Below are 25,511 nucleotides of genomic sequence, written 5' to 3' on the forward strand. Positions count from 1 at the left end.
GGACGGTCGGTGATCGTTCCCTCTGGCTGGATGAAACACGATCTGCTGGCATTTCCTCGCGTCTGTTTCTGCTGGGGTTTCCCAGAGCAGTTTTTCGGGTGTGCTGTCTGTGTAATCTCAGGCAGGCTGGGCAGGAACATAACGATTTCCACATACTCGGGACGCACTGAATGAAACAAACCAAGGTTTTTACGCTGTGGCTGCTTTCCCTCCTGACTCTCCATGGCAGAAACCATTAAAACACGCAAAACCCTCATTTAAATACTAAAAACCTTCATTGTGTTTGCTCCTGTTGTCATCTACGCAATAACTCTTAGTAAATCACCCATAAGAGGTACTACAATTACATGTGCAATATTTTAGAATACACACGCAATTTAGTACTCTTTATTCAGGATCTTAGTAAATTGGGCCCTAAGAGGGAAAAGGGTTCACAGGCTAACAAAGGATGGCTGGAAACTAAGGGGGAAGCTTAGTTGGTAGCCAAGGTAGCAGGACTGGTAGCCTGACTTGCAGCTACAGTAGAGGAGAGGTTGCTGGCAATTTGATCCAACCTCCCGCTGAGTTGAGCTCCACTGGAAGCTAGTTGAGCAAGTATCTCTTGAATGGCTTGTTCGTGGCTCCCTACCAAAACGTGGCGAGTGGCGAGGGCTGGGCAGAACGTGTGTGTGTCTGCTGAGTTCATCTCTGGCCAGATTGTTCTGTTATGTTTAATGTGGGTTCGGACTCAAGAGCAGACCGAGACTGTAGGTTGAAGCTCACAAAAGGAATATACTGATTACACAGAGGGTGTTAGTGGAGTTGTAGTTGGGAGCTGGTTAACGGAGTTGGTGAGAGCGTGGCTGAACAAAAAGGTCTTGTTGCTGGCGGCTTGGTGTGGCAGACAAGAATCCCAGGCACTGAAGCAAAAAGGAGAAAACACGTTATAAAAGTGTTTTTCAACATATGGTCAGGTTTGGTTATTAGCTGAATATCAAAGATATTCTAGAAATATTAATAAAACCCATAATATTCCAAATTTTTAATTATAATAAATAAATACAGGGCACCACCCTGGAATCAGGGACCAATAACCAAATTTGAGACAAATATGATCAGTCTAAAAGAGGGTTTATCCACCTATAGATGGCAAACAGAAGGGTGAGTCTGTACACTGGCCGTGGCAGCCAACTCTTACTACAACATTATACACAAATAATCACAGGCAACGACTTTGTAAAATTATAATAAGATTTATTCAACTCAAGCATCAATGATCAACAACACTTAAATCACTATTAAGTGATTAGACAACTATTCTAAGCAAAATGAAATAAAGCCAATAAAACAAATCACACAAAAACATACAAAAATCCAGCAAGTGTGTGTATGTGTGTGTGGATGTGTGTGTGTGTGTGTGTGTGAGAGAGACAAAGGAGGGGGAGAGACTAAGAGAGGGGGGTGGATTTGACCTTGTGGATGGTCACAGAGCCGGTTCAGAATTGGCTGGAGGCCAGCTGATTTTGGAATCAAGATGGCGGTTCAAACCATGTGATTTCAAGATCAAGATGGCGGAAAACCACTGTCTCCTGAACTAAAAATAATTAGCTAGCCTGCTGTGGGTCGCAGGTCTGGTTAGCTTCAGAGGTCACATGGTGTGTGCATGTAGGGTTAGTAAGCAGAAGGAGGAGAGAAAGGCACAGAGGAAAGCTATATACATACAATATACCACAAACTATCTTACAGCCACCAGCAGTGAACGTTCATTCAGCAGCGGTTGCTGCTTTGGATTAGATAGAATGTGCAATTATATCTGTTCTCAGTCAACAGAAGCAAACACCAAAAATCCTAATTACTGTTGAAAACACTCAGCTACAACTTTATGAATGAGAGGGACGGTAGTGAACTTGCATTCACCAACCATGTTCCTTGACTTGATGAAAATACTGATACGTTCTCACACAGCAATTAAACAAGACACGGCGGCCTTTAAATATCCCTTGGAACAGAAATTCACCACATGAAGCTTATACAAGTAAGTTACAATAACAAAGTTAAAGAACTGTCTGCTGCCCAGACAGACTAAAGCCTCTTACGTGTTGCTTCGGTAGCGAATAGATGCGTCAGTACTTTTAGGAAATCCAGCAGAGTTTTCTCTCGGCTTGGTTCTGACGATGCCGGTAGTTTCAACGGCACAGCTGATTCTTTGGCGGCAGCAAAAGGAAAAGGTATAACACGGAGGTGAACTTCTCTCAGTTAAGCACAGAGTTTATCAGTCTTCTTCTGACAGACAGCTAACTCAAATAGCAGCTACCAGTGGCATTTCCGGTGGCAGCTTGAGATGCCACAGATTTTTCCTGATATGCCACGGCACCTTTTGCCGTTTATGTGTATTTCCGGTGGCAGGCGGTACCTGCCGCTGTTTTATGCGGCAGTTTCTTCGTAGTTTCTCATTCTCACCTACCCTGCCCTGAAAAGTGGATTTTGAATTTAAAACATTTCAGTGTTTTTACTGCACAGGATGTTTTGTTTAAACAAAGTTTGACTTCATGGACTCAAATGCAGAATAAAAGTACATTTAGTGACATAAAAAGTGAAAAGTTTCCCTTAAAATTGTAAAAGAAAAGCATAAATTACCATAAAATAGAAACACCGAGTACTTGGGTAAATGTTTCTACCACTGACATTATGGATATTTGATAGAGATAACAAATATCATAAGGCACAATAACCTGAATCTAGGCTATAAATTATATAAAACACACTTTGTCCCTATAGAATTATTATGAGTTTTTTAGGAAGCAGTAGTAGTATTGGAGTAATTATTGTAACTGTGATTGCACAGAAGACAAGAAAATAAATCACATGTCAACACTAAATATGTGGGCATGTGATGACAAAACTGCAGCAATTCTAAAAGAAATATGACTACTAAATATAATAATACCCGATATTGCAGCACCATGGACACGCTGTGACACCCTGCATGTGTTTCAGGGATATTATGGGAATATCACAGCTGCATTAAATCATCCCCGGCTGGCAGGCAGACAGGCTCTGGTCCTCCTCCTCCTCCTCTTCCTCGAGGAGCGGGTTGTCAGTTCCCGGTTTGATGAGATGTGAGATGAACCTGCTGACAGAGGGAGGAGGGCCGCAGTGCGGAACAGCCACCACCCCCTCCAAAAACCATGACTTTCATCTGTTTATCTTTAGGCCAATATGTCTATGTCTGACTGGTTAACAAAAGAGGAGAGCTGATGCCTCAATATAATGTAATGTTAATAATCTGTAATCCACCTACTGAGAAAATGTGACGTATTTATATTAGAACAAAAACACTTATGTTATTAATAAGCTACTCAGAGAATTACACATGGGCCTACATAAGAACAATACAAGTATTAATGATTCATTCATGTCAGCATTCATGTCTTATAATTATCTATAACTTCATTATGTATAAAAAGATTTTAAGATGAATTTCTTGTTGTTTTTGAATGTAAAAGTGATGGGAAGCCACGCTGAGATGTGGAGGAGAAAGCGAGCGCATCCCGGCCTGTGGGCTCTGCAGATATGTTCTGAGTCTGCACAGGGGGATCAGCAACAGCAGCCTGCACTGAACGTGAACGCACCATAGACCATCTGATGCTGGTCACATGTCAGAGGAAGATTTTTAAGTTTTGCTCCACAACTATTTTCAGTTACTGCAGGAAAGTAGTATTTTCTCTGTACTGAAGGTGCAGTAAAGTTTTTCTGTTGTGAGTTGTATTCCTTCATTTAGACACAATAACTGTTTTTGTGCAAGTTGCTGAATACCAGTGGTGGAGGAAGTGTTCAGATCCTTACGCTAATATTCTGTTAGAAGTAAAAGTACTGCATTGAAAATGTTACTGCAGTTAAAGTATTTGAGTATTAAAACAGGAAAATGTCCCTATTATATCTCCCCTCCTCAGATTCTTCTTCCTCCTCATTAATGTAAAGCAGGATGTTGCTGCTGCAGCTCATTCTGAACTGTTCAGTTTCAGACTGCAGCTGCTGATTCTTTTTATTCTGGATCAATCTGCTGGTTATTTCCTCCATGAATCCATTGATTGTTTGGTTTGTAAAGATTCTGCCGTTACCCAGAGCCCAAAGTGACGCTTTCACAACGCTTGTTGAGTCCAAAGCTCAACATTACTAACAAACACAACAGTTATTATAATCATTCAGAGGAAAAGCAGCAAATCTTCATGAGAGAAGCTGAAATGTCAGATGTTTTACAGGAAAAATGGTCAAACGAGTTGTCAATTAATTTTCTGCCAGCTGACTAGTTGGTCATATTAGCGGTACTTTTATACTTTATTCTATATTTCCATGTGTTTTGTGTGTAAAAACTTGGCAGATAAAGTGAGACAGGAAACGTTAGGATTAGAAAAACAACTCATAGCAACGAGTCAATAAATCACAAATCTACACCAGTAATGATTTGTCCATTTATTTTAAATGACTTGAGTAAATAACTGTCCGCAGTTATATACATTATATATATTATATATTATATGTGTTATATATGGACTGGCGACCTGTCCAGGATGTACCCCGCCTTTTGCCCGATGTAAGCTAGGATTGGCTCCAGCCCCCCGCGACCCTGTACGCAGGATCAGTGGTTGAAAATGGATGGCCGAGATAATTGCAGTGGTATATCATATTTTATATTAATTAGCATACAGGAAAGTACACACTGCTGGAGAGAAGAGAAAATGCACTTAAAAATAAAATATTAAGGAAAACAGAGGTGTGTCCTGTAGTACTGTACACCCACAGATAAACCTACTTGGACTTACACTGTAGACAGAACAAGAGAAAGGTGGAGACATGTTCAGTTAGCTGAGGAAAAACGGTGTACAAACTACACAGTCTGTGACTAGGAATCTTTGAACTGACCAAAGTAATTTGTGATTTAATAATAAACAACAATAATAATGATTAAATTGATAATATGGATGATTGTGAGGGCTATATTTGGTTCCATTTAAGTTGTATTTTGTGATTAGATATTTTGCGCACTCAAAAAGAGGAAGTGTTATATAACATTGCTACACTGTATGTGACTAACACGATGGTGCTTCACAATAACAACATATGAAACAATCATTTTCTGATCAAACTGAACTTGAAGTGAATCATGAGGCGCAGATTACAGACACAGGAAGATGTTGCTGAATACATTCTTAATATAGAAGCCTGGGTAAACTGGCTCAGTGAATTTGTTGCGGAAGGTGTGAAGGTGACTCAGTGTGTCAGCTGAGACATTATAGTAGGACAGAGTGCCAGCAGGCCAGTCCAGATACACTCCCAGTCTGGTGCAGCCAGAAGTAGGAAAAGGAGGATTGCAGGACTGATCATTGTGCCATGCAGTGAGAACAGCATTTGGTGGAGACCAGCTGTGGCCTAAACTCCAGGACAAGCTATTGTGTCCAAACGCGCACCTGTGATCTTCTCCTTTCCTCGGCAGGTCTTTGTAGGTAACTGCAACAGCAACATCTCCATCAGAGAAAGAAGCATACCACTCCTGCTCCCAGTAGCAGCGCCCAGTCAGCCCCTCTCTGCACAGAACCTGAGGTAAATCAAATCTCTGCGGGAGGTCAGGATACAACTGCACATCTCCATTTGTTGCCTTCTTGTTCCCCTCAGACAGAGTGAGGTGTTTGTTTGCTGTGTCTGGGTCCAGAGTGAGATCACAGGAATCTGATGGAGAGAACGAGACGTCATCGTGGTTACAAGAATCAGTCCAGGTTCACAAGTTACATTTGTGGATTATTATGAACATATTTTAAAGGATAGACTCATTTTGTAACATTTCATCTCATATGTTCTTAATATCGACAGTGGTGGAAAGAAACCATTTACTCAAGAACTGTACTTCAGTACAATGTTGAGATACTTGAGTATATTATTGCTATCAGTGTGTAGCTGTGACTCTCTGGTGTTTCAGAGAAAATTCCAAAAGCTGAAAACACATTTGTGTATCAGAACGTTTAACTTCTTCATAAAGCGATTTCAGTGTAAGATAACAAATGGAAAATGGAATAAAAGTTACGGCCAATCAGGTTCCTGAAGGACAGTCATTTGTTATAATTTGTAACTGTGAAAATAAAGTACTTACACCACAGCAGATCTCTTCTGTCTGTGATAGTCTCCACAGGAGGGGGGTCAGGCTTTGAAAAGTCATCAGTGACCAGTTTGCCCTCCTTGTAATGGTAGATGGTTGCTCCTTTGTATTTCTCATTTGCAATGGCTGCTATGAGGAAACAGAATTGACTGTTGTTCTTCAGTGCTTTGGCAAGATCATGTAAATCTTTTGCTTTTTCTCTCATTTTGGTAAAAAAATCATCTGAGTAGCACCACGGCTCTTCCATGGCACATCCTAACTTAAGTGAATCCAAGTAGTTAGCCATCTTATCAAGGCAGGGGTCAGCACCACCTATGGAGGTGAAAACAAAGCAAAGAGCATTTTCTACAGCTGGAGCAAGAACCTCTCTGTCCAGCTCTGACTGATTTTGGACGATCTTTGTTCCCTCCATCATCTCTACACAGGATCTGATGATGTTGATTTCTCTCTCTTTATGGTCCATCCACTTGGTTAATTTCTCATGGCTGAATGGAGTATTGTCTCTGTCTTCAAAGACTTTTTCTAATTTGCTCTCATCTTCTTTACCTGCCCTGATCAACGGAAGTTCCTTCTCCATAGTTTTTTCCAGTGCAGATATGAAATAGACACAGAGGTTCTGGAAACTGTTTATCTTTTCCTGAATTTGTGGAAAATCTTTCACTACTTTGTCTTCCAGCAAATCATTGCATCCTGCTTCCAGATGATTGAGGTCCTCCAGAGCATCTTGAGACTTCCACACTAATCCAACACTGATCTCATCAGCTCAGGAGCTCTGGGAACTAAATTCTTCAGTGGCATCAGCCAGACCTTCAGTGGAACACTGTTCTCTCCACTTTCTCCCAGCAGCTTTGGAAGTTGTATGTAGGTCTTCACTGCATCTACAAATGTTGTAGGGTTGCTTTCGAGAATGAAGTCTCCGTAGAATTTGCAGGAGAGTTTCTCAGTCAGAACTTTTTCTTCATCATTCAGCTTGATGTCAGTTTTCCCATCAATATAAAATGAGGGGATCTTCTTTATCACAGCTTCCATGCTACCCTGGATGTCCTCAATGCTGCTGGTGTTTAACTTCTCACTGTCAAACACAAAGAAAGCGTTTGCCCCATAAAGGATTCCTGTGACTACATGAGTTGCACAGCCCTTCTCAATAACATCTATCTGTTGGGTGTCCATGGTTAAATGGTCAATCATTGATAACTGTTTGAAGTAAGTGGTAACATTGTACTGACACGTCACTCTGCTTTGATTCTTGAATTTCTTCTTATCATTCAGATACTTGGCAGATCCTCCAACTTCAATCAGTCCACACAGGAAACTGGCCTTCAGTGAAGCACTAACATCCAGCAGCGAGCACTTGGATTCAATGGAATCAGATGTGGTTAATTCAAATTCACTGCTGTGCTGAGAGCTCCTAACTGTGTTCTCTTCTAGAGTTTTTTCATCCCACAACATGAAACCTGTAGACCATGTGTTAAATAAGCAAAATGCTGTCAGTATTCAGTAAAATATGGAGCTAATGTGGATCTTTCAAGAAACATTGGCAAACATGTGGGAGACTAAAATAATAATAATGATAATAAACTTAATTTATGTTGCACTTAGACTGTTACAAAGTGCTTTACAACAAGACTAAATAAAACTGAGTAAATACATACAAATTATAAATACATCACTGCATTTTATTTTTCTGTTTAGAAAACAGGCAATCTGTACTGGCCTCAAAACAATGTACCTTGAGAGGGCTTAAAACAAGGCTCTGTACTGGGTACTTTTCTATTTACTCTACTTAAACACTACTATCACGCCAACACCTAGTCTCACTGTCCATTTTTATACTGATGACAGTCTTATAGGCATTGGGCTCCTCTTCAACTCAAACTATATCAAGATTACAAGCCTTTAATGATCTTCAGACATTTCTGCATAACCTACGACTTCTACTGAATGCAGACAAGACAAAATATGTTCTGACAAATTGTACGTACATCCATGAGCATTTTAGATATGAACTCTTGGATGTTTGTTTATACTTGTAAGAACTGGGGGTATAACATATGTGTCCACTAGGAAGAAGTGTCAAGCAGTGCATTTACGTTTAAATCTATTTATCCACCTTGTATTACCACAGAGAGAAATGTAGATAGATGTGCGTGTCATTATTTCATTCCCCTGTAGTCCATGTCAAGATTTACCTGGGATCAGTTCATCTTTCTGACCATCGTACAACATTCCCAAGGTGAAAGGTCGGCCCAGTGCAGCCATTGCCATGTCATCTGAGGTCAACTCTTCCAACTCTTCTGCCTGCTGGTAAAAATCCAACAACATATATTAATGTACAACAATACAGCCTCTAACCCATTTCCCAGTCCAATATGTATGGGGGGAAAAAAATCTGTTATATAACTCACTTTCAGTGAAGACACTTTGCCACCTAGTTTGCCCTCACCTGGTGAGGTTGTGTAAATCAGCTGATTTATTAGCGAGTCTTCTTGACTTCCAACTGAATTTTCCATTATGTTATATTGATATTGTGTGATTACTTACAACCTTATGTAAAGTACTCTCTCCTACTGACTTCATGAATAAAATTGTCAATGTCAATGTACCGGTTGGTCCAACAATAAAATATCTCAAATATTGGATGGATTTCAACCCAAACAGACTCATGTCACTAAATTTCTCAGTGACCTCCACTGGCTACCCATGGCCTCCCGAATCAAATTCAAGTCACTAATGCGGCATACAGAGTGACTACTGGGTCTGCACCATCTACCTAAACTCCATAATCCAAGCTTACGTTCCTTCTGGGCCATTGTGCTCCTCCAACAAACGCCGCCTGGCTCTGCCATCCCTACACAAAGCAATCTGTTCCCATCTGTGACACCATGATGGTGGAACAAGCTATCACATGCCATCAGAGCAGGGTGTCCCTCACTAACTTCAAGAAGCTCCTGAAAAGTCATCTCTTCCGAGAAAACTTCCCTTCCCTCTTATAACACTTCTAACCCCGAACCTCTAACATGTACTTCCTGTGCTCTTTTTCTTCCTCTATCTCCTTACAATTAACTTGTATTGATTGCACTAGTTCGTTAACTCTTACTTCTTTCCCTAGTTATTTACCCCATTGATGCTGTACATGCTATAAGCTCCTACTAGTATTTATTGCTGCTCTTCCTAGTCTCTATTGTCACTTGTAGATCTCTTACTGTATTGATGCTTGTATGTTGTTCCTCAAATGTAAGTCACTTTGGATAAAAGCCTCTGCCCATAAGTAAATGTTAAGTGTAAATGTCCATGAAATTTGGTTCACACATTCATGTTGGCCTAAAGATGAATTTGAATAACTTGCAAGTTAAATAAAAGGAAATAATTCACATTAGCCTTAACTGTGCCTGTGTTTTCTGCTAATTAGTAAATATTAGCAAAGTTACACACTAAACTAAGTTCAGTCAGGACAACTTTCTTCAAAGACTGATACAGCGGCATTGTAATTTGGCGGTATGGCTCTGTTCTGGGATCTCCCTGCCCTTCCAAGTGCCTACGCAGAAAGCCTGAGGCAGAGAGCAGCAGTAACAACCCTCGTACAGAACAGAGCAGGCATATGCCGAATTACATGATTAATCAGACATTAGATGGGCACTGAAATGCGGTGTTAAATGGGCCCGGGGCTGAAGAACATACGGTTCATTATCAGGCTGCACCCTCTGCTGCTCTGTGTCACCTCTAGCACAGCGCAGAGATGGGCCGTGGAGACGGTGAAATGAAGGTAACTCTGAACTACTCGTTAATGTAATATGTGCAATAAAACCTCACGAGTAAAAGACAAACTTTATCGATACATCTGTTTAACAGGCATAACGTGTAGAAGGTTTTATTTAATCTGCTCTGTCCATATCTCTCATCCTCTGTTTTTAAAATCACACTGTGCTAACACTACGGCTGCCACCGCCGTTTTCTGTGTATTTGTTTTCCATTGTAGGGATTGTTGCAGTGTAAGAAAAATGAGTGTAATGTGAAGAGGCAGGATACTTTATATGTAAGTGCAACACTGCTGAGGGTTAAGTGTTAAGAGTATTCTGAATTAATAACTCTAAGGTAGCAGTATTTAGCATTACAGAATATTTCTTCTTCTTTATTATTGTGCTGTTCATTTTTCTCAACACTTCACAGAGCTAAATGTAATTTACTGTTATTTGCCACTACTGTTAAAATGCTGTGAAAGTATTTTGGTATGTTTTTGGTCAATACATTACAACATTGGACTTGACTGAGGCTACATCGTGTCCGTGTCGTACTTTCTATTTCCCCTTTTACAGGGGCGTAACATTAGCATGCTGACTTTAATATTTAGCTCAAAGAACAATAAAGACAAAGTTAAAAGACATCTTGTTCATGTCAATGGTTTTAATGTCTTATCAGGAAGTTTAAATGTGTTGCAAAAGTTACAAATTACACTATCAATGTACCAACCTTTCTTTCTAAGCGGTTATTAGTTTACAGTTTTCATAATGTATTCTGGCATCAGCCCCATTTAAACACATTTACTAAGTTTACTTTATGTCCGATGTAAAATATTAAGAATATAAGTTGTTATTGTGCTTATTTACGGGTTGTACCAGAACAGGTTTACATGGTTTCATTTTAAAAAAAACACCATATATTTTGTCCTACTGCACATTGCTGCAGCTCCTCTTTTCAGCCTGTGTTGAAGGCTTCGTTTTAGCTATGGAGTGATACATCTTGTCTCTAAATGATCTTTGTTGGGAGTTGCAGATGCTCAGTTCCTAGTTAAGGACTACTAGCCAATCAGAAGCAGAGTAGGGCGGGTTAGCGAGAAGCCGGTAAACAGCTCGGGTTCAGCTGTACATGTTGCCGACCGGCTTGGCAACATGGACTGGAGCGAGAGTTTCAGAGCGGTGAGTTATTAATCTGTATCCATAAAGTTTTAACTGAGCTCTGTCTCTACATCACAGGAACAACTTTATGTCCACTGACTGCCTGGAGGGTAGCTAGTGTTTGGAAGGGAGAGGAGAGCTGTGTGCTGCAGCTCGCTGTTTTTCCACCAGTGTTTTTGAGGGCATGTCAGACTAGTCGCTCAGCAAGCATTATGATACACATTTTCTTGTGACATCATAAGAAGGCGGAAGTAAAGGCTGGACTACAAACAAGCTGTTTTCAGGCAGTTCAGAGCAGAGTTTTCTGTGGGAGATGGGAACTCCCTTTGGGCTGGACTTTGGGCTTTTTCACTTTGCAAACCTGTTAAAGGACAAAAAAGATATAAAACTCAATAAAGGAGAGGGAAAAAGCCAAAAAGCAGAATACCACCTCTTCAATGGTTCAACTATGTAAACAGTTACATCTTAATCTGTTACTTAGTTTAAAATATATATATATATTGCAATAAGTGACACAGCTGAAGCAACAGAGACCAAAAAGTAATTTACCTCTAAGAACTCACAGCAGGTGGATGCAGAGCAGATTTTCCAGGACATTAGTTAGCGGAGGTGGTAAGCGTCAGTCCCTGAAAATAAAACAGCACTTAATTTCAGTAACCAGGAGGTTGTGTTGAAGCTCCTCTCTGGAACTTTGCAATCAGGCCACCTGCCACCTTCTTAAATGAACAGCAAAGAGAGGGGCGGGTTGCACACACACAGAAAAGACTGACATGCAGAATTGTTGTGTTGTTATAACCTTTACTTTATCAGATAGTCATAATCTGATAAAGGCCTGAATACAGCAACAGAGTCAAGACACACAAAACACAGCCAGTCACACACATGCTTACAAACATAACACGCATCTCTAAAAATATTCAAAAACTAAAGTTTTTAAATTCATCCAACAGGTTGATACTTTCAAGTTTGAATGTGTTTGGAAGGTCATTCCATTTATATGACAATAAGTTCTGCGTCACAATTTTTTTTTACAAAATCGACAGCGTTATGACCTTGAAACTGCAGTGGTTGTTGTTTCAGTGCATTTACTTTCCCAGCGATTCTAAGTCACATTTTGATATTTCCCATGGCCTTCCAATGACGATGGTGTTTCTGAAACATCAATAATCGAGAAGTTTGAAGTGTTATTACTGATAAAGTATTGTGCCTATAAAGTTTAACCAGAAACAGATGGCTTTTGCAGATTGCCATCTATGTATTTAACAACAAGAAATTTACTCCAGTATTTTTAATGAAAAACTCGGGTCACCACCAGTCAGACAATGAGCTAAAACATCACACACACAATATTAAAACCTCACAACACTATGTCCAGTTCCCGCTCTTTTTTCATGTTCAAAGTAGGTATGACTGATGTCTTCTGACACATATTTTGATAGATCTTTGAGAACAGTCTTGGAGACTCTTTTCCTTAGTTCAGTGGCAGTGGCCTGGACCTTTGAAGGTACATTTATTTTCAACGTGATACATTTCCTTTAAATGTGGCCATTGTGTCTCTATGGGTCGTGCCAACTTTGCGCTCGTCACCTCTGTTGTAGAAATTCAGGGTAAACAACTGTTCACAGTTGTGTGAGCAGCTTTCCAAATGAACCTGGTGTTTACATGAATCAATTTGAATAGAGCAAATAGTAAAACCAAAACTTAGCACACTGTAATCATTTCACTTTGATGGCCGACTGTGTGGCCAAACAACCAAGGCGCTAAAACACATGGAACTGGAAAGGAAATGTCTTACTATGATCTCAAACATACTGATAATTTTTTTTACTGCGCATTTCTTTACTTAATTTTTATGAATTAAAGAAAGCTTACTTCTCTTCATTATGGCTGTGTACAATGTGAAGACAACTCATAGATAGCATATCCTTATTTATTAATGTTAGCTACAAGGTACAATTGAGCAGGTGTGCGGAGGTGAGAGAATGTTTGAATGTCTATAGTTATTTCCTTAACTTTTCATATGACTAAATGAGTGCAACACTACAAATATCTTCCAGGAGATACTGTATGTTAATTAATTTAAACAATTTGTAACGATGTTGCGTACAAAACCGTTACAAATGGTTGCATCTCCCCTCTCTCTTTGACAACCATTTTTTCACTCATCTTTGCGTCTGGCTGTTCGGAACTAAACTGTTTGACGTGGTCGGACAACACGTCTTTTTCAAGCGTAACCTGGCTCTTATCCACCATACTTTCATCCCGTCCAGAATCTACCACAACAAATGCCTCAACAGAAAAAAAATCAGGATACTTTCAGTGACAAACCTGGGGACACAGTTTCCCAGAAACCAAGACAAGGTCTACCAGTGTGAAGTCCCCAAATACCCAGATAATACACATAAATAGAAACTCAATACATCATTGCTTGTACAAGCTGATAAGCGTCATTAGCATGCCACTTATCAGTCAGCTACATGCAAACACTTTCAGATTATCTGAATGTAAGATAGATATATACCACTTAGCAGGTGTTCACTCAGATAGCCTTGCGAATCTGTGAAACTCGGTGCTTCACTTGAACAAACCCCTGATCTGTTCACAATTCATATTCAGAACTGTTTCACTGACCTTGTTTCTGTTGTTAGATTTTTATGATGTTTTGACATTATTCCTTATGGAGTGTGATGAATATTTTAACGTAGCCGTGATGTGTTAATATGTTATATGACTAGCTTGATTAGGATAATTATTAACATGTTTATTACAATAATGTTTAAAGTGTACATACATAAAGATACACTGACCTTGTGGTGCAGTTGACTCGCTCAGCCCTATTACTCCCTCAGGCTGCGGCCTTCACATTTTTGTAAGAAGACAAAGACCATAGACTTCACAACAACACACACACCTCATGTTTTTCAAATACACACACACCCATCCAGTAAGGCCAGAGGGGAAGTTATGGTGAAGACCATAATTCAGAATTAATTACACATCCAAAACAAGACACACTGACGCCTTGGATTTTCACATAAAGTCAATAACCCTTGGAGCCATGCTCCATAACAGTAAACTAAGATTTTTAAACATAGAAGGCCCAGGTAAGGAGGGCCTGATGGGGTTGAAGACTCGATTTATGAACACAAAGGGGCCTTTATGGGGAGGCTAACTCTGAAGGTCAGCATGTGATGTCACATTCAGCACACATGCCTGTGTGCATGTGTTAATGTAGCTGGAAAACTGGATTTTCTGTTTCAGAGACTGAGATCAGATAAAACCTAGATCAGCAACTTATGCTGTGAACCTAACCTCTTCGGGAGCAGGTTTACTTCAACATTTCTCTCTGACTCCTGCGAAGCCTGAAACAGCCGTCTGACCCACCGTTTAATTTCCTCATTTATACTGTTGATCTCAAAGCACAAATGGAATGCATTCATTTGCATAAGTTTACATATTTAAAAAAATAAAAATCCCAGTTGGATATTAGTTCGTTACCCAAACATGATCTTTAACATGACCGCTTTTATGATCAATCTGTCATCAATGTATGGACGGAGACAATTATCTCTGGACATCACGGATTTATCCTCAGCACAGAATATGTAGGCGACACTGTACTTCTTTATAACAGCAGCCGTCAGATTGGCAACAGTTTCACTGAAATATTTAGCATGGGCTACATTACTGCAGTAATCACTGTTAAAATCAAATGAATCTGTAGGAAGTAACTGGTCATATTGTGATTAGTCACACTGATGGAACATTGTTATCGTAGTTATGTTGGAGATGATGACTGTGGTGCAGTTGAAACAAATAAATGTAGTTTAAAAGTGAGTTTTTCAATATTCGCTACATATAGTCTTAATGTGCTTTGACAGCATTTAATTAGATAGCAAAATAAGCAAGATGGTTAATGTAAAAATAGACGTCTACAACTTTACAGTCAGTTCGAACCTTCAGACACATTTTCCACTGCAAAATAATGATTTATAGCCTAACTGGGCCAGACTGTGACTTTATAATCACAGGTCCATGAGCAACCTGTGTCTTATCTGTTTGATCCATATTTTCATCTTCAGGTATTGCTACCAGCATTTTGTCCTGTCAGGTTATAGCTGAAGCCTATAAATACATTTAAAAATGTTATAGGCTATTGGATAATTCCAGCACTTTATCAATCTGGTAAATGCTAAACGAGCGGACTATGCTGAATAAAATGAAATATTGTTAAGTTATTTATCTTTCCTCCACTCCTGTTTTTTAAGATAAACGTCATGGTCCGCATTGGCAGCCATTCATATTTCATCTCCACTGGATAAAAATGGAGGCGCTGCTCTTTATTTACCCATTGCCATGGTAAATCGTAGTATTGGAACGCCACTGTTGAGGCTTTTTTCATCCCCACGCACCCGCTTCCATCAGGTTCAACATACTCTGAGTTGACTGAACTAATTCTGATCGGCTGTTCTGGAACCGAAAACTCAGAGTTTCCCATCTCATGCTCAGTCAACTCAGAGCTCAGGGTAACGCTCAGAGTGTATTAAGTCTGCTTTCTGAAACAGGACCTGAATTGGGTTGCAGACCTTTACTGTATGTATGTAAAGCGACCGTAAAAACAAATTACTCTACCAGCTTACTGTGTCCATGTGATCTAAGGTTGCTGTCACATCCTTATAATGCCACTGCTGAAGTCTACGAACATCAGCACATTATCAAACTGATCTAACATGTAAGAAACCAAGTAAGACAGAAGAATCACAGTCGAGCTGATGTAGTTGATGATATGTCCACTTGGTGGTGCACATTATCCATCACCATCTACAGTGAACTCATGAGAAGAGGAGCATTTACAGTATAATTTACTACAGCAAGACAATTTGTTTTGATTACAATTTGACATTCAGGCTTTTCTGTGATAACTGAGCCTAAAAATGCTGCTTGTTGTTTGTTTGAACAAGCAGCATTTTCTCTGTGAATCTGCCCATCTTTAACTTCTGACTGCTGGACTCGCAGCTCAAACCCACAGAACTTTCTAGTTGTAGTAGAGTTTCCAAATATTTCAGGATGTAAATGTTTTGTATATTTGAAGGACTAGATGAACCACAAAGACCAGAGTTTGGGTACACTTTAAGACATTAGAGTTTTAAAAATTTCTCAACTTGACAGGAAATTTTAGGGGGTCAACTAAGAAATACGATTAAAATCCCCGGCTTCAATTTGTTAAACCACATAGGTTTGAGTTATTGGCTTAACTGAGTTTTTTTATTTCATTATTATAATCATTGAAAATGTACTGTGTTTACACAGATCACTAATGTTAAAAACAGCATAAACCAACAAACACAAAACAAAGAGGTAATTAGGACAGGATAAAAAGGTAATTAGGACAGGATCAGACAGCGTTGCTGGATCAGGTCATTATAATCAAGAAAGAGCTTATTATGTGGCTTCACTTCCTCTCTCTGTCCTCAGGGATTTGAGCTCCTGCTGGGTGGTCGACTGACTTCCAGATGAGGATGTCGTGTTCTCGCCATCATCGGCATCATGTCCGCAGCGAAGGGCACGGGGTAGCGAGTTGCAAAGGGCCTTCCTGAACATGGAACTGGAGAAGACGTAGACGATGGGGTCCATGGCCGAATTTAGGAAGTTCAGCCCCAAAGACACGATGGTGAGCTGGGTGAAAGTATAGAAGGATGAGCAGTCCCACGGACGGTACGAGCGGATGACCCACACCCCGATGGTTGTCACTGTGGTGGGTAGGAAGCACACCATGAACACTACGACGATGACGACACACACTTGCATCGCCTTTCGCACCTTGTCTGCTTTTCCCATCGTGCGCTGCTTCAGGAAGCTGGAGATCCGGATGGAGCAGAACAGCAGCATGGCCATCGGGATGATGAACTCAAGCACCGTCAGGATCTGGTGCATGCTGACCAGGATGATGATGGCCCGCGACGCCTCTTTGTAAGAAGTGAAGAAAAAGCACTGGGTGTTGTTGCCGCTGAACTTGATGTGGTTGTAAGCCAGCATGGGAACCCGAGGACTGATCACCAATAGCCAGACAACCAGTGACACAAACACAGCCTGCTTACTGGTCATTCGGTTGAACCTGTGGTGAGGGTGAACTACCTGGAACGAGAGGACAGAATGATGAATAATGATTTAGAGCAAAAATATGTCAGACTTGATATTATACTGAATACACAGTCTTGCTATGTTTATAGCTTCTGTTCCACCAACCTTGGCCAGACAATGGATATTCTCATTCATGGATTATTTAAATTAGCCTTTTAACTACTCCAGTACAGACGGGTATCAACTACTGTACTGGATTTAATTTGATCACTTTTTAATTGTTGCACTGAAAAAAGAAATATTTCAGTCTCCTAAGATCTTTAGTTAGTCATCCTTCAAGAGGTGACATACACTGGGATATGCTGTGCATCAACACACCTGCTCTAAACTTTCACCCATCAAACAAAATTAGTTAGTGAATGTTGTCTGTGAAGGTTCTCAGTTATCCAGTTCATAGTTATCCAACGAAGGTTGAGGTCAAGGGGGACAAAACATCTTCTAGTTTTTCTACAACCAAGTCCAATTGCCCTTGACCTCAACTTTCACTGGATGGTTAGTGAATGTTCATTTTTGGACCTCGATTTGATGAAAAGAAAATCTAAACTCAGGGTTCACTTACTTGTTTTATTTTAGAGCTGTTCTGTTCCAAATGTGTTCATTTCAAGTTACTTTAATTTGGATGTTATTCATCACTATTACTGACATAAAAGTGGATATTGTTACAATATTTTCTTTTTACATTGGATTAGGCTTGGCCACGTTTCCATTTGTAAATGGACATTTCAACTGTTGATGACTTTTAGCTAAGTATTTCAGCTGTTTGTCTAGTACTTTTGGGTTACTATTTCAGATGTTTCTCCAAAACTTTTAGGTAACTATTTTAGCCGTTTTTCCAGTTCTTTTGTTACTATTGTAGCTATTTGTCCAGTACTTCTGGGTTACTATTTCAGCCGTTTCCCCTGTACTTTTAGGTTGCTATTCTACTATATTACTATATACTCTGCTTCTTTGCTAATTCTTTACACACTCTCAATGGCAACAACTGACATTCAGGTGCGGTTGACTCAGGTGAGAGTTGTGTATTGTGCAGTCAGGTCTTTGTAGCTTGTAATTGGTATTGGTTATTGTCAAAGTTAGATTAAAATCAGCATCACATCATTTTGTAATCAAATAGAAAGCTATCAGTACCCCTAGTTCGGAATTACTCAACAAACTATGACTCAAAACTACTGAAAAGCCAATCAATATATTGTGTATAGAGTTTTGGTACAAAATTATAAAATGGATGGCCTATGTGAGAACAAAACATAATACAAAGTGTACTCATCTTCTCACCTTGAAGTAGCGGTAAATTGCCACCACAGTCATGAGTGCGATGCTGGCTGAGCGGTTGGAAAACATTAGGAAGAGGTTGATCCGGCACATGCCATCTCCAAACACCCAGTGGCCCCTGAGCAAGGCATCGATCCTCAGTGGCAGACTCACCAGAGCCAGGAAGTCAGCAATGACCAGGTTGAAGAGGAATAAGTTGTTGGGATTCCAGGCCTTCAGTTTAAAGCAGAAGATCCACAGGGCAACTATGTTTCCTAGCAGCCCCAGTATGACGTCAATGGTGAGAACTGGGGGCAGGATCACACCCTCCAGTTGTATACCAACTGGTGGGCAGCCGCCGCCTCTACCAGGAGTCGGGGTTGTGAAGTTTAATATTGTGGATTCATTTTGTTCTGATAGCATTTTGGCAAATTAAATTCTAAATTTATGTTATAATTTTTTTTCTAACCAAAATAGATTTTGGGAAGACACTAAATATATTATTATTTTTAGATGCTGCTATTAAAAGTTGTGGGTTTGGTGGTTGATTAAGTAGGAAAATATCTGTATGACCACACCAAGGAAAGTTTCAAGATTCAGGAAATTTGCCCCTTCCTCTTTTCACTTTCTTCCTTTTTTTCTGAAGAATGAAATCTGTGTAAAAACACAAAACAGAGCAGTTTCACTTCTCCACAGGTCAAATAATAAAGCATTCTGTACAAAACACGTGGACAGAAAACAAGTCTAATGAACTAATATCTTTAGAACATTTTAAGAATAAAAACATTTCATCTTAAAACAAATCATGGAGTTTATTATATTGACATATGATTTATTTTCAAAGTGCAGTTTTAAAGATATATAATTGAACCTGAACATCTATTTATAGTTAACAAAATTAATTTACCAGATACAAAATGCTATCAGAAATTACATACATGTAACCTTACAAATAATGCAAAAATATACTATTTGACTACACCAACCAATGCTAACAAACTAATACTATGAAAATAAGAGTTTTTTTTAATTATGAAACTTTAATTTCATGTACAGGCACATTATTATAAGTAGTTTCTCATTAAACCCATTCATAACTGCACACACACATAACGTTAGGTTAAAAATACTACGTACATTTACACACTTAATATAGTGAGAACTCACCAGTCAGCCTCACCAGTCCGCTGCATGAAAGGATTTCATTCTTAAACTGTTGAAAGAATGAGTAGAGGGATTTGTGACCTCAGTGTTTTTATGTCTCTGACAGGAGGATGTTCCTGTGAGGTTGACTTCCAACCCTGTCGTCAGTCAGCAGTTATCACAATAGTATTGGTACAGAAGGTACAAAAAAGTGACGCATAAGATCAGAAATCCTTTGTTTCACAATACATTTCACCAGAGGGTTTGTAGTATTTTTAGAAATTGAGGAGCACAAATAAACTGGCTGAAGTGACAAACATATGTACCATTCAGACAATAATTGAATCCTCAACCATAATAAAGACTTAGACTATGTTCAGACTGCAGGCCATAGTGACCCAAATCTGATTTTTTTGCCCATATGTGACCCAGGCTAAGGCTATAAATGACTTCCAGTTGAATTGGGCCACTTCCATATGTGGTCCAAATCCGATACAGATCGGCTCTTTTTAGTCTGGACATTCAGTTCGGAACTGATGCGACTTTGACGTCACTCTATAGCAGCTGTTGTCACAGTTCTGCTGTAGACGGAGCTGCGGTGAATGAAAAAGCTTCACAAAAATCCATTCAACATGTGGCTCTTTTTCTTCTCTACCTTGCTTTCATCTGCTCACAACTTCCCTTTCCTACACCTGAAATCGACCGGACCGTGAGCTTTCTTCTACGTTATGTGCATGCTATTTGTCCGGGCGGACACAATGGGGAGAGAGACAGGGGGAGAGAGTTGTGGGGCAATTGCGTTGTACAGCGCCAGAAACCGTAAAGAAAAGAACAGAAAGTTGTGACCTGTGAAAGGACTCGCATGCGGGTCACATTCAGGCCGTGGGCAGTTCACACTGGAGTCTGATATGGGCCACATTTAAGTAATAACATGAACTGTCAAACAAAAAAATGGGATCTGGGAAAAAATCTGAATTGAGCATTAAGGCCTGCAGTCTGAAAGTAGCCTAACATTAGCTGCTAACTTTAGCCATAATAAACACTAACATTCAGAAACGGTGACAGTACAGTTCCTTGGCGTGTGCCAGTGTTGCTCACCATGTCTGACTGGCAGCCATGCATCCTGACAAACTGCGGCTAGTCAGTAAGGTAGTCAGTGATCCAGGCCACCGGGTCCTGATCCACCTGCATCACAGAGAGCTTCTCAGCCCTGGAGCACTGGAGAAGTCGAAGAACATGATCCTCACAGTGCTGTGCAAACTGCAGAGGGTCCAGGTAGTCGCATACCAGGAGCCTGAGGTGTTGGTTGCTACTTTTAGTCATAATAAAGGCTAACATTCAGCTAACATGTAAAATATCAGCAATATTAGCTGCTAACCTTAGTTGTCATAAAGACTAGTGTTTAGCTAACATGTAAAATATCAGTAACATGAGCTGCTAACTTTGATCATGATGAAAGCTACATAGCTGACATAAAATATCAGTAACATTAGCTGCTAACTTTAGTCATAATAAAGGCTAACATTCACTCACCCCCCCATGCAATTGGGGCAGACTGTCCTTCAAATATTGCTCCACTCTTTCTTTGCACTGTCTCTGTGTTCTTCTTCCTCTTCGGACTCTGACTCCATCAGCATAGAAATCTCCTGTTTCTTTTTTTTTGGCGGTGGTGGTGTGGCAGTCTCCTCTTATCCCGTTACTTGCTGATGGCTCTTCCACCTCCCGAACGGTCTGTTGCTGGTGCAGATGTTCAGCCAGGCGGACAACCTTAAAATCAAATAAAAGTTTTCTTAGTCAAATCTGCAGATGTGACCAGTAGTGCAGCATATTAGTAAATCTATTTCAGTGTTATTTAATAAAAAATATTAGTCTAAGCTCAATATAAACAAGGTCCTTCTTTTCATTGTTGAGGAATTTCAGTTGCTTGAATTGCTGGTCTAGCGCTGAAGAAAGGAGGTAGATGCTGCTGGGCTCCAAACTTAACAGTTACCATCTGCTGTCGATCTCTGTGATGAGGGTTTTCTTCAATTTTCCGATGGCAGGGCTGTCATCCTCCTCTGGTGACAGGTGGCGTTTCTTCAGGTTGAAGAGCATTGGCACTGTTGCAGACAACGACACATTTGCCTCCTGTGACAGTAGTTCTGAGAGTGTTATTAGGGACCCCAGTACTTCTGCCGTTTCCTGTGCCAGCAGACTCCTTGAACGTTGCCCGATTCTTTCTTGAGTGTCTCAGTACACAGTTTCATATTGCTGGCATTGTCGTGACCAACAGCTACTCGCTTATTATTTGAAAAAGCGAAGGCGTCCGCCGCAACTCCAAGCTGTTGTGCAACGTTGCCTCCCATATGGCTCACTTCCAGAACGACACCAGAAAGTTCCCACTCTGTAGTTATAAAGTGACAGGTGACAGTCATGTACGCCTCTATACTCACCGAGGTCCAAATGTCGATTGTGAAACTTAAGGCCGTTGCGTTTTCAACAAGAGCAAAAACTTGGTCTCGTAGATCGCTGTACGTAAGAGACAGGGCCTGTGAAATACTGGGGCATTTTGGGACAGTGTATGTTGGCTCCATGGTATTAATTAATTTTCTGAAGCCTTTGCCTTCAACTACATTAATGGGTCTCATATCCATAGCGATGAACTCCACTATGGCATCTGTTAATTCTCTCTCTTTTTTCTGTTATTGGTTATTGGAATTGTAGAATCTGCCGTGAAGTTCGGGGTGTGGTTGAGGATGTTGATGGCTGCGATACCTGGGGATGCACATATGGACATTGGACCACTTATTATTAGACTGGACTATTACGTTTACATGTCAGTAGATTAACTGCCATAGCCCCAGATGTTCCCAAATCACACCTTATGTTTTATTTTAACTATTCAGATCAGTTACAACTATTTTCCAAGCAAAGTAATTGCATGTTTTATCATGTGTAACATTAACGTTACATTGGTGTTTACACGCCGTAGATAAAAGCAGCTTTATCATGGCATCTGAGCAAATTATAGTAGCTTAGCTAAGCTTGCTAGCAAGTATGGTCTCGGTTTTTTGGACTGTAAAATAATAGCCTACTACTTACAGAATTGAGGTGATTTTTCAAGCTTGTTGTGCTACCATGGTAGGCCAGTTTCACACTGCCTTTATCTTGTCATCATTTAATTTAAAGTGCTCCCACACAGCTGAGGACTTTGGCATGTTGTCCTCTCTTTGAGGTGAACTGAAGCGAGACGTTCGGCGCATGTCAGTGTAAAAAAAATATTTTAAAAAAATCAAATCCCAAAATTGAAATTCGATTATATACCCTACAAGCGAATATTCGAATATCTGGGTCCAGGTAAAATTAGCCTTTAGCTGCTAATTTTAGCCATAATATAAACTAACATTCAGCGAAAGTGTAAAATATCAGTAACATCAGCTGCTAACTTTAGCCATAATAAAGACTAATGCATTATTCATGGATGGTCCCATTTCCCGAGTTGTGAAATCGTTCTTTCGACTTTGGTGTCTTCATGTGCTTTTCTCTGAATGAATGTGGAAACAACATGAATGTTATTGCAAAGATGTGGTGGACTGTCATTGTCATCTCTAACAGTTTGAAACTTTCTCTTTCAAAGTGCTTTTTGTCCCAGAGCTGTTACTGTACCAGTGTATTACCTGAAACCACTAATTGTAAAGACTAGCGTTTAGCTACCATGTAAAATATCAGTAACATTAGCTGCTGACTTCAGTCATTAAGAACTCTGACATTCAGCTAACATCTAAAATAGTGGTAACATTAGCTGCTAACTTTAATCTTAAAAAAGCTGACACTCAGCTAACATGTAAAATTAGTCTTTAGCTGCTATTTAAAACCAAAATAAATACAAACATTCAGGTAATGTAAAATATCAGTAACATAAGCTACAAACTAATCATGATAAAGACTAGCATTCAGCTAACATGTAAAATATCAGTAACATTACCTGCTAACTTTAGTCATAAGACAAACATTCAGCTAATATGTAAAATATCAGTAATATTAGATGCTAACTTTAGCGATCATATAGACTAGCATTGAACTAACAAAATATCAGTAACATTTGCTTCTAACTTTAATCTTAAAAAAGCTATATAACATGTAAAATGTCAGTAACATTAGCTGCTACCTTTAGTTACAAGAAAGCTGACACTCAGCTAACATGTAAAATATCAGTAACATTAGCTGCTAATTTCAGCAATCATAAAGACTAGCATTGTGCTAATATGTAAAATGTGGGTAACATTAGCTGCTAACTTTATTCATAATAAAGACTAGCATTCAGCTAATATGTCAGTAACATTAGCTGCTAACTTTAGTGATCACGCAGACTAGCATTGTGCCAACGTAAAGTATCAGTATCATTAGCTGCTAACTTTGGTCATAATAAAGACAAACATTCAGCTAATATGTAAAATATCAGTAATATTAGATGCTAACTTTAGTCATAAAAAAGGCTGACATGTAAAACATCAGTAATATTTGCTGCTCTACTTTAGCGATCATAAAGACTAGCATTGAACTGACGTGTAAAATATCAGTAACATTTGCTGCCAACTTTAATCCTAAAAAAGCTATATAACTAACATGTAAAAGGTCAGTAACATTAGCTGCTAACTTCAGCTATCATAAAGGCTAGCATTTACCTAATATGTAAAATATCAGTAATATTAGCTGCTAACTTTAGCCATAATAAAGACTAACATTCAGCAAACATGTAAAATATCAGTAATATTAGCTGCTAACTTTAGCCATAATAAAGACTAACATTCAGCTAACATGTAAAATATCAGTAACATTAGCTGCTAACTTCAGCGATCATAAAGACTAGTATTGTGCTAATGTGTAAAATATCAGTAACATTAGCTGCTAACTTTAGTCATCATAAAGACTAATGCAGTATTCACGTGTTCCTGGGATGGTCCCATTTCCCGAGTTGTGAAATCGTTCTTCCGACTTTGGTGTCTTCATGGTCTGAATGTGGAAACAACATGAATGTTACTGCAAAGATGTGGTGGACTGTCAATGTCATCTGAAACAGTTTGAAACTTTCTCTTTCAAAGTGATTTTTGTCCCTGAGCTGTTACTGTAGCAGTATATTACCTGAAACCACTAATTTTAAAGACTAGCGTTTAGCTAACATGTATTATCAGTAACATTAGCTGCTGACTTTAGCAATCATGAAGACTAGCATTGTGCTAACATGTAAAATATCAGTAACATTAGCTGCTAACTTTAGTCATCATAAAGACTAATGCAGTATTCACGTGCTCCTGGGATGGTCCCATTTCCCGAGTTGTGAATTCGTTCTTCCGACTTTGGTGTCTTCATGTGCTTTTAAGTCTGAAAAAAGTCTGAAACTAATAAAAAAAACATTCAACTAACATGCAAAATATCATTAACATTAGCTGCTGCCTTTAATAAGATTAGCTGCTAATAATAACCATAATAAAGAACAACATTCAGCGAACATGTAAAATATCAGTAACATTAGCTGCTGCCTTTAATAAGATTAGCTGCTAATTATAACCATAATAAAGAACAACATTCAGCGAACATGTAAAATATCAGTAACATTAGCTGCTGCCTTTAATAAGATTAGCTGCTAATTATAACCATAATAAAGAACAACATTCAGCGAACATGTAAAATATCAGTAACATTAGCTGCTGCCTTTAATAAGATTAGCTGCTAATTATAACCATAATAAAGAACAACATTCAGCTAACATGTAAAATATCAGTAAGATTAGCTGCTGCCTTTAATAAGATTAGCTGCTAATTAAAACCATAATAAAGAACAATATTCAGCGAACATGTAAAATATCAGTAACATTAGCTGCTAATTATAACCATAATAAAGACCAACATTCAGGTAACATGTAAAATATCAGTAACTTTAGCTGCTAACTTTAATCTTAAAAAAGCCACATAACT

At 39.3% G+C, this 25,511-nt stretch overlaps 1 protein-coding gene and 1 pseudogene across 2 annotated transcripts; both read right to left on the minus strand.

Moving 5' to 3' along the window:
• Positions 1 to 4,429: 4,429 nt before the first annotated feature.
• LOC123982968 lies at positions 4,430 to 9,440 on the minus strand (annotated as a pseudogene).
• Positions 9,441 to 16,402: 6,962 nt separating this feature from the next.
• Positions 16,403 to 23,229, minus strand: LOC123982906 (hydroxycarboxylic acid receptor 2-like). 2 transcript variants are annotated; one of them, XM_046068868.1, is made up of 6 exons: positions 22,639 to 23,229; positions 21,548 to 22,311; positions 20,656 to 21,324; positions 19,582 to 19,627; positions 18,439 to 19,068; positions 16,403 to 17,157 (listed from the first exon to the last, which is right to left on the minus strand). In XM_046068868.1, the coding sequence occupies exons 5-6, from the start codon at positions 18,835 to 18,837 to the stop codon at positions 16,465 to 16,467; spliced, it is 1,092 nt and encodes a 363-aa protein (XP_045924824.1). In that variant the 5' UTR covers positions 18,838 to 19,068; positions 19,582 to 19,627; positions 20,656 to 21,324; positions 21,548 to 22,311; positions 22,639 to 23,229; the 3' UTR covers positions 16,403 to 16,464. The 2 variants fall into 2 exon arrangements, with proteins under 2 accessions (XP_045924824.1, XP_045924823.1); XM_046068867.1 differs by having other exon boundaries at positions 21,548 to 23,229.
• Between the last annotated feature and the right edge of the window lie 2,282 nt (positions 23,230 to 25,511).

The sequence above is a fragment of the Micropterus dolomieu genome, linkage group LG14, assembly GCF_021292245.1.
Source record: "Micropterus dolomieu isolate WLL.071019.BEF.003 ecotype Adirondacks linkage group LG14, ASM2129224v1, whole genome shotgun sequence".
In the NCBI taxonomy this organism is placed as follows: domain Eukaryota; kingdom Metazoa; phylum Chordata; class Actinopteri; order Centrarchiformes; family Centrarchidae; genus Micropterus; species Micropterus dolomieu.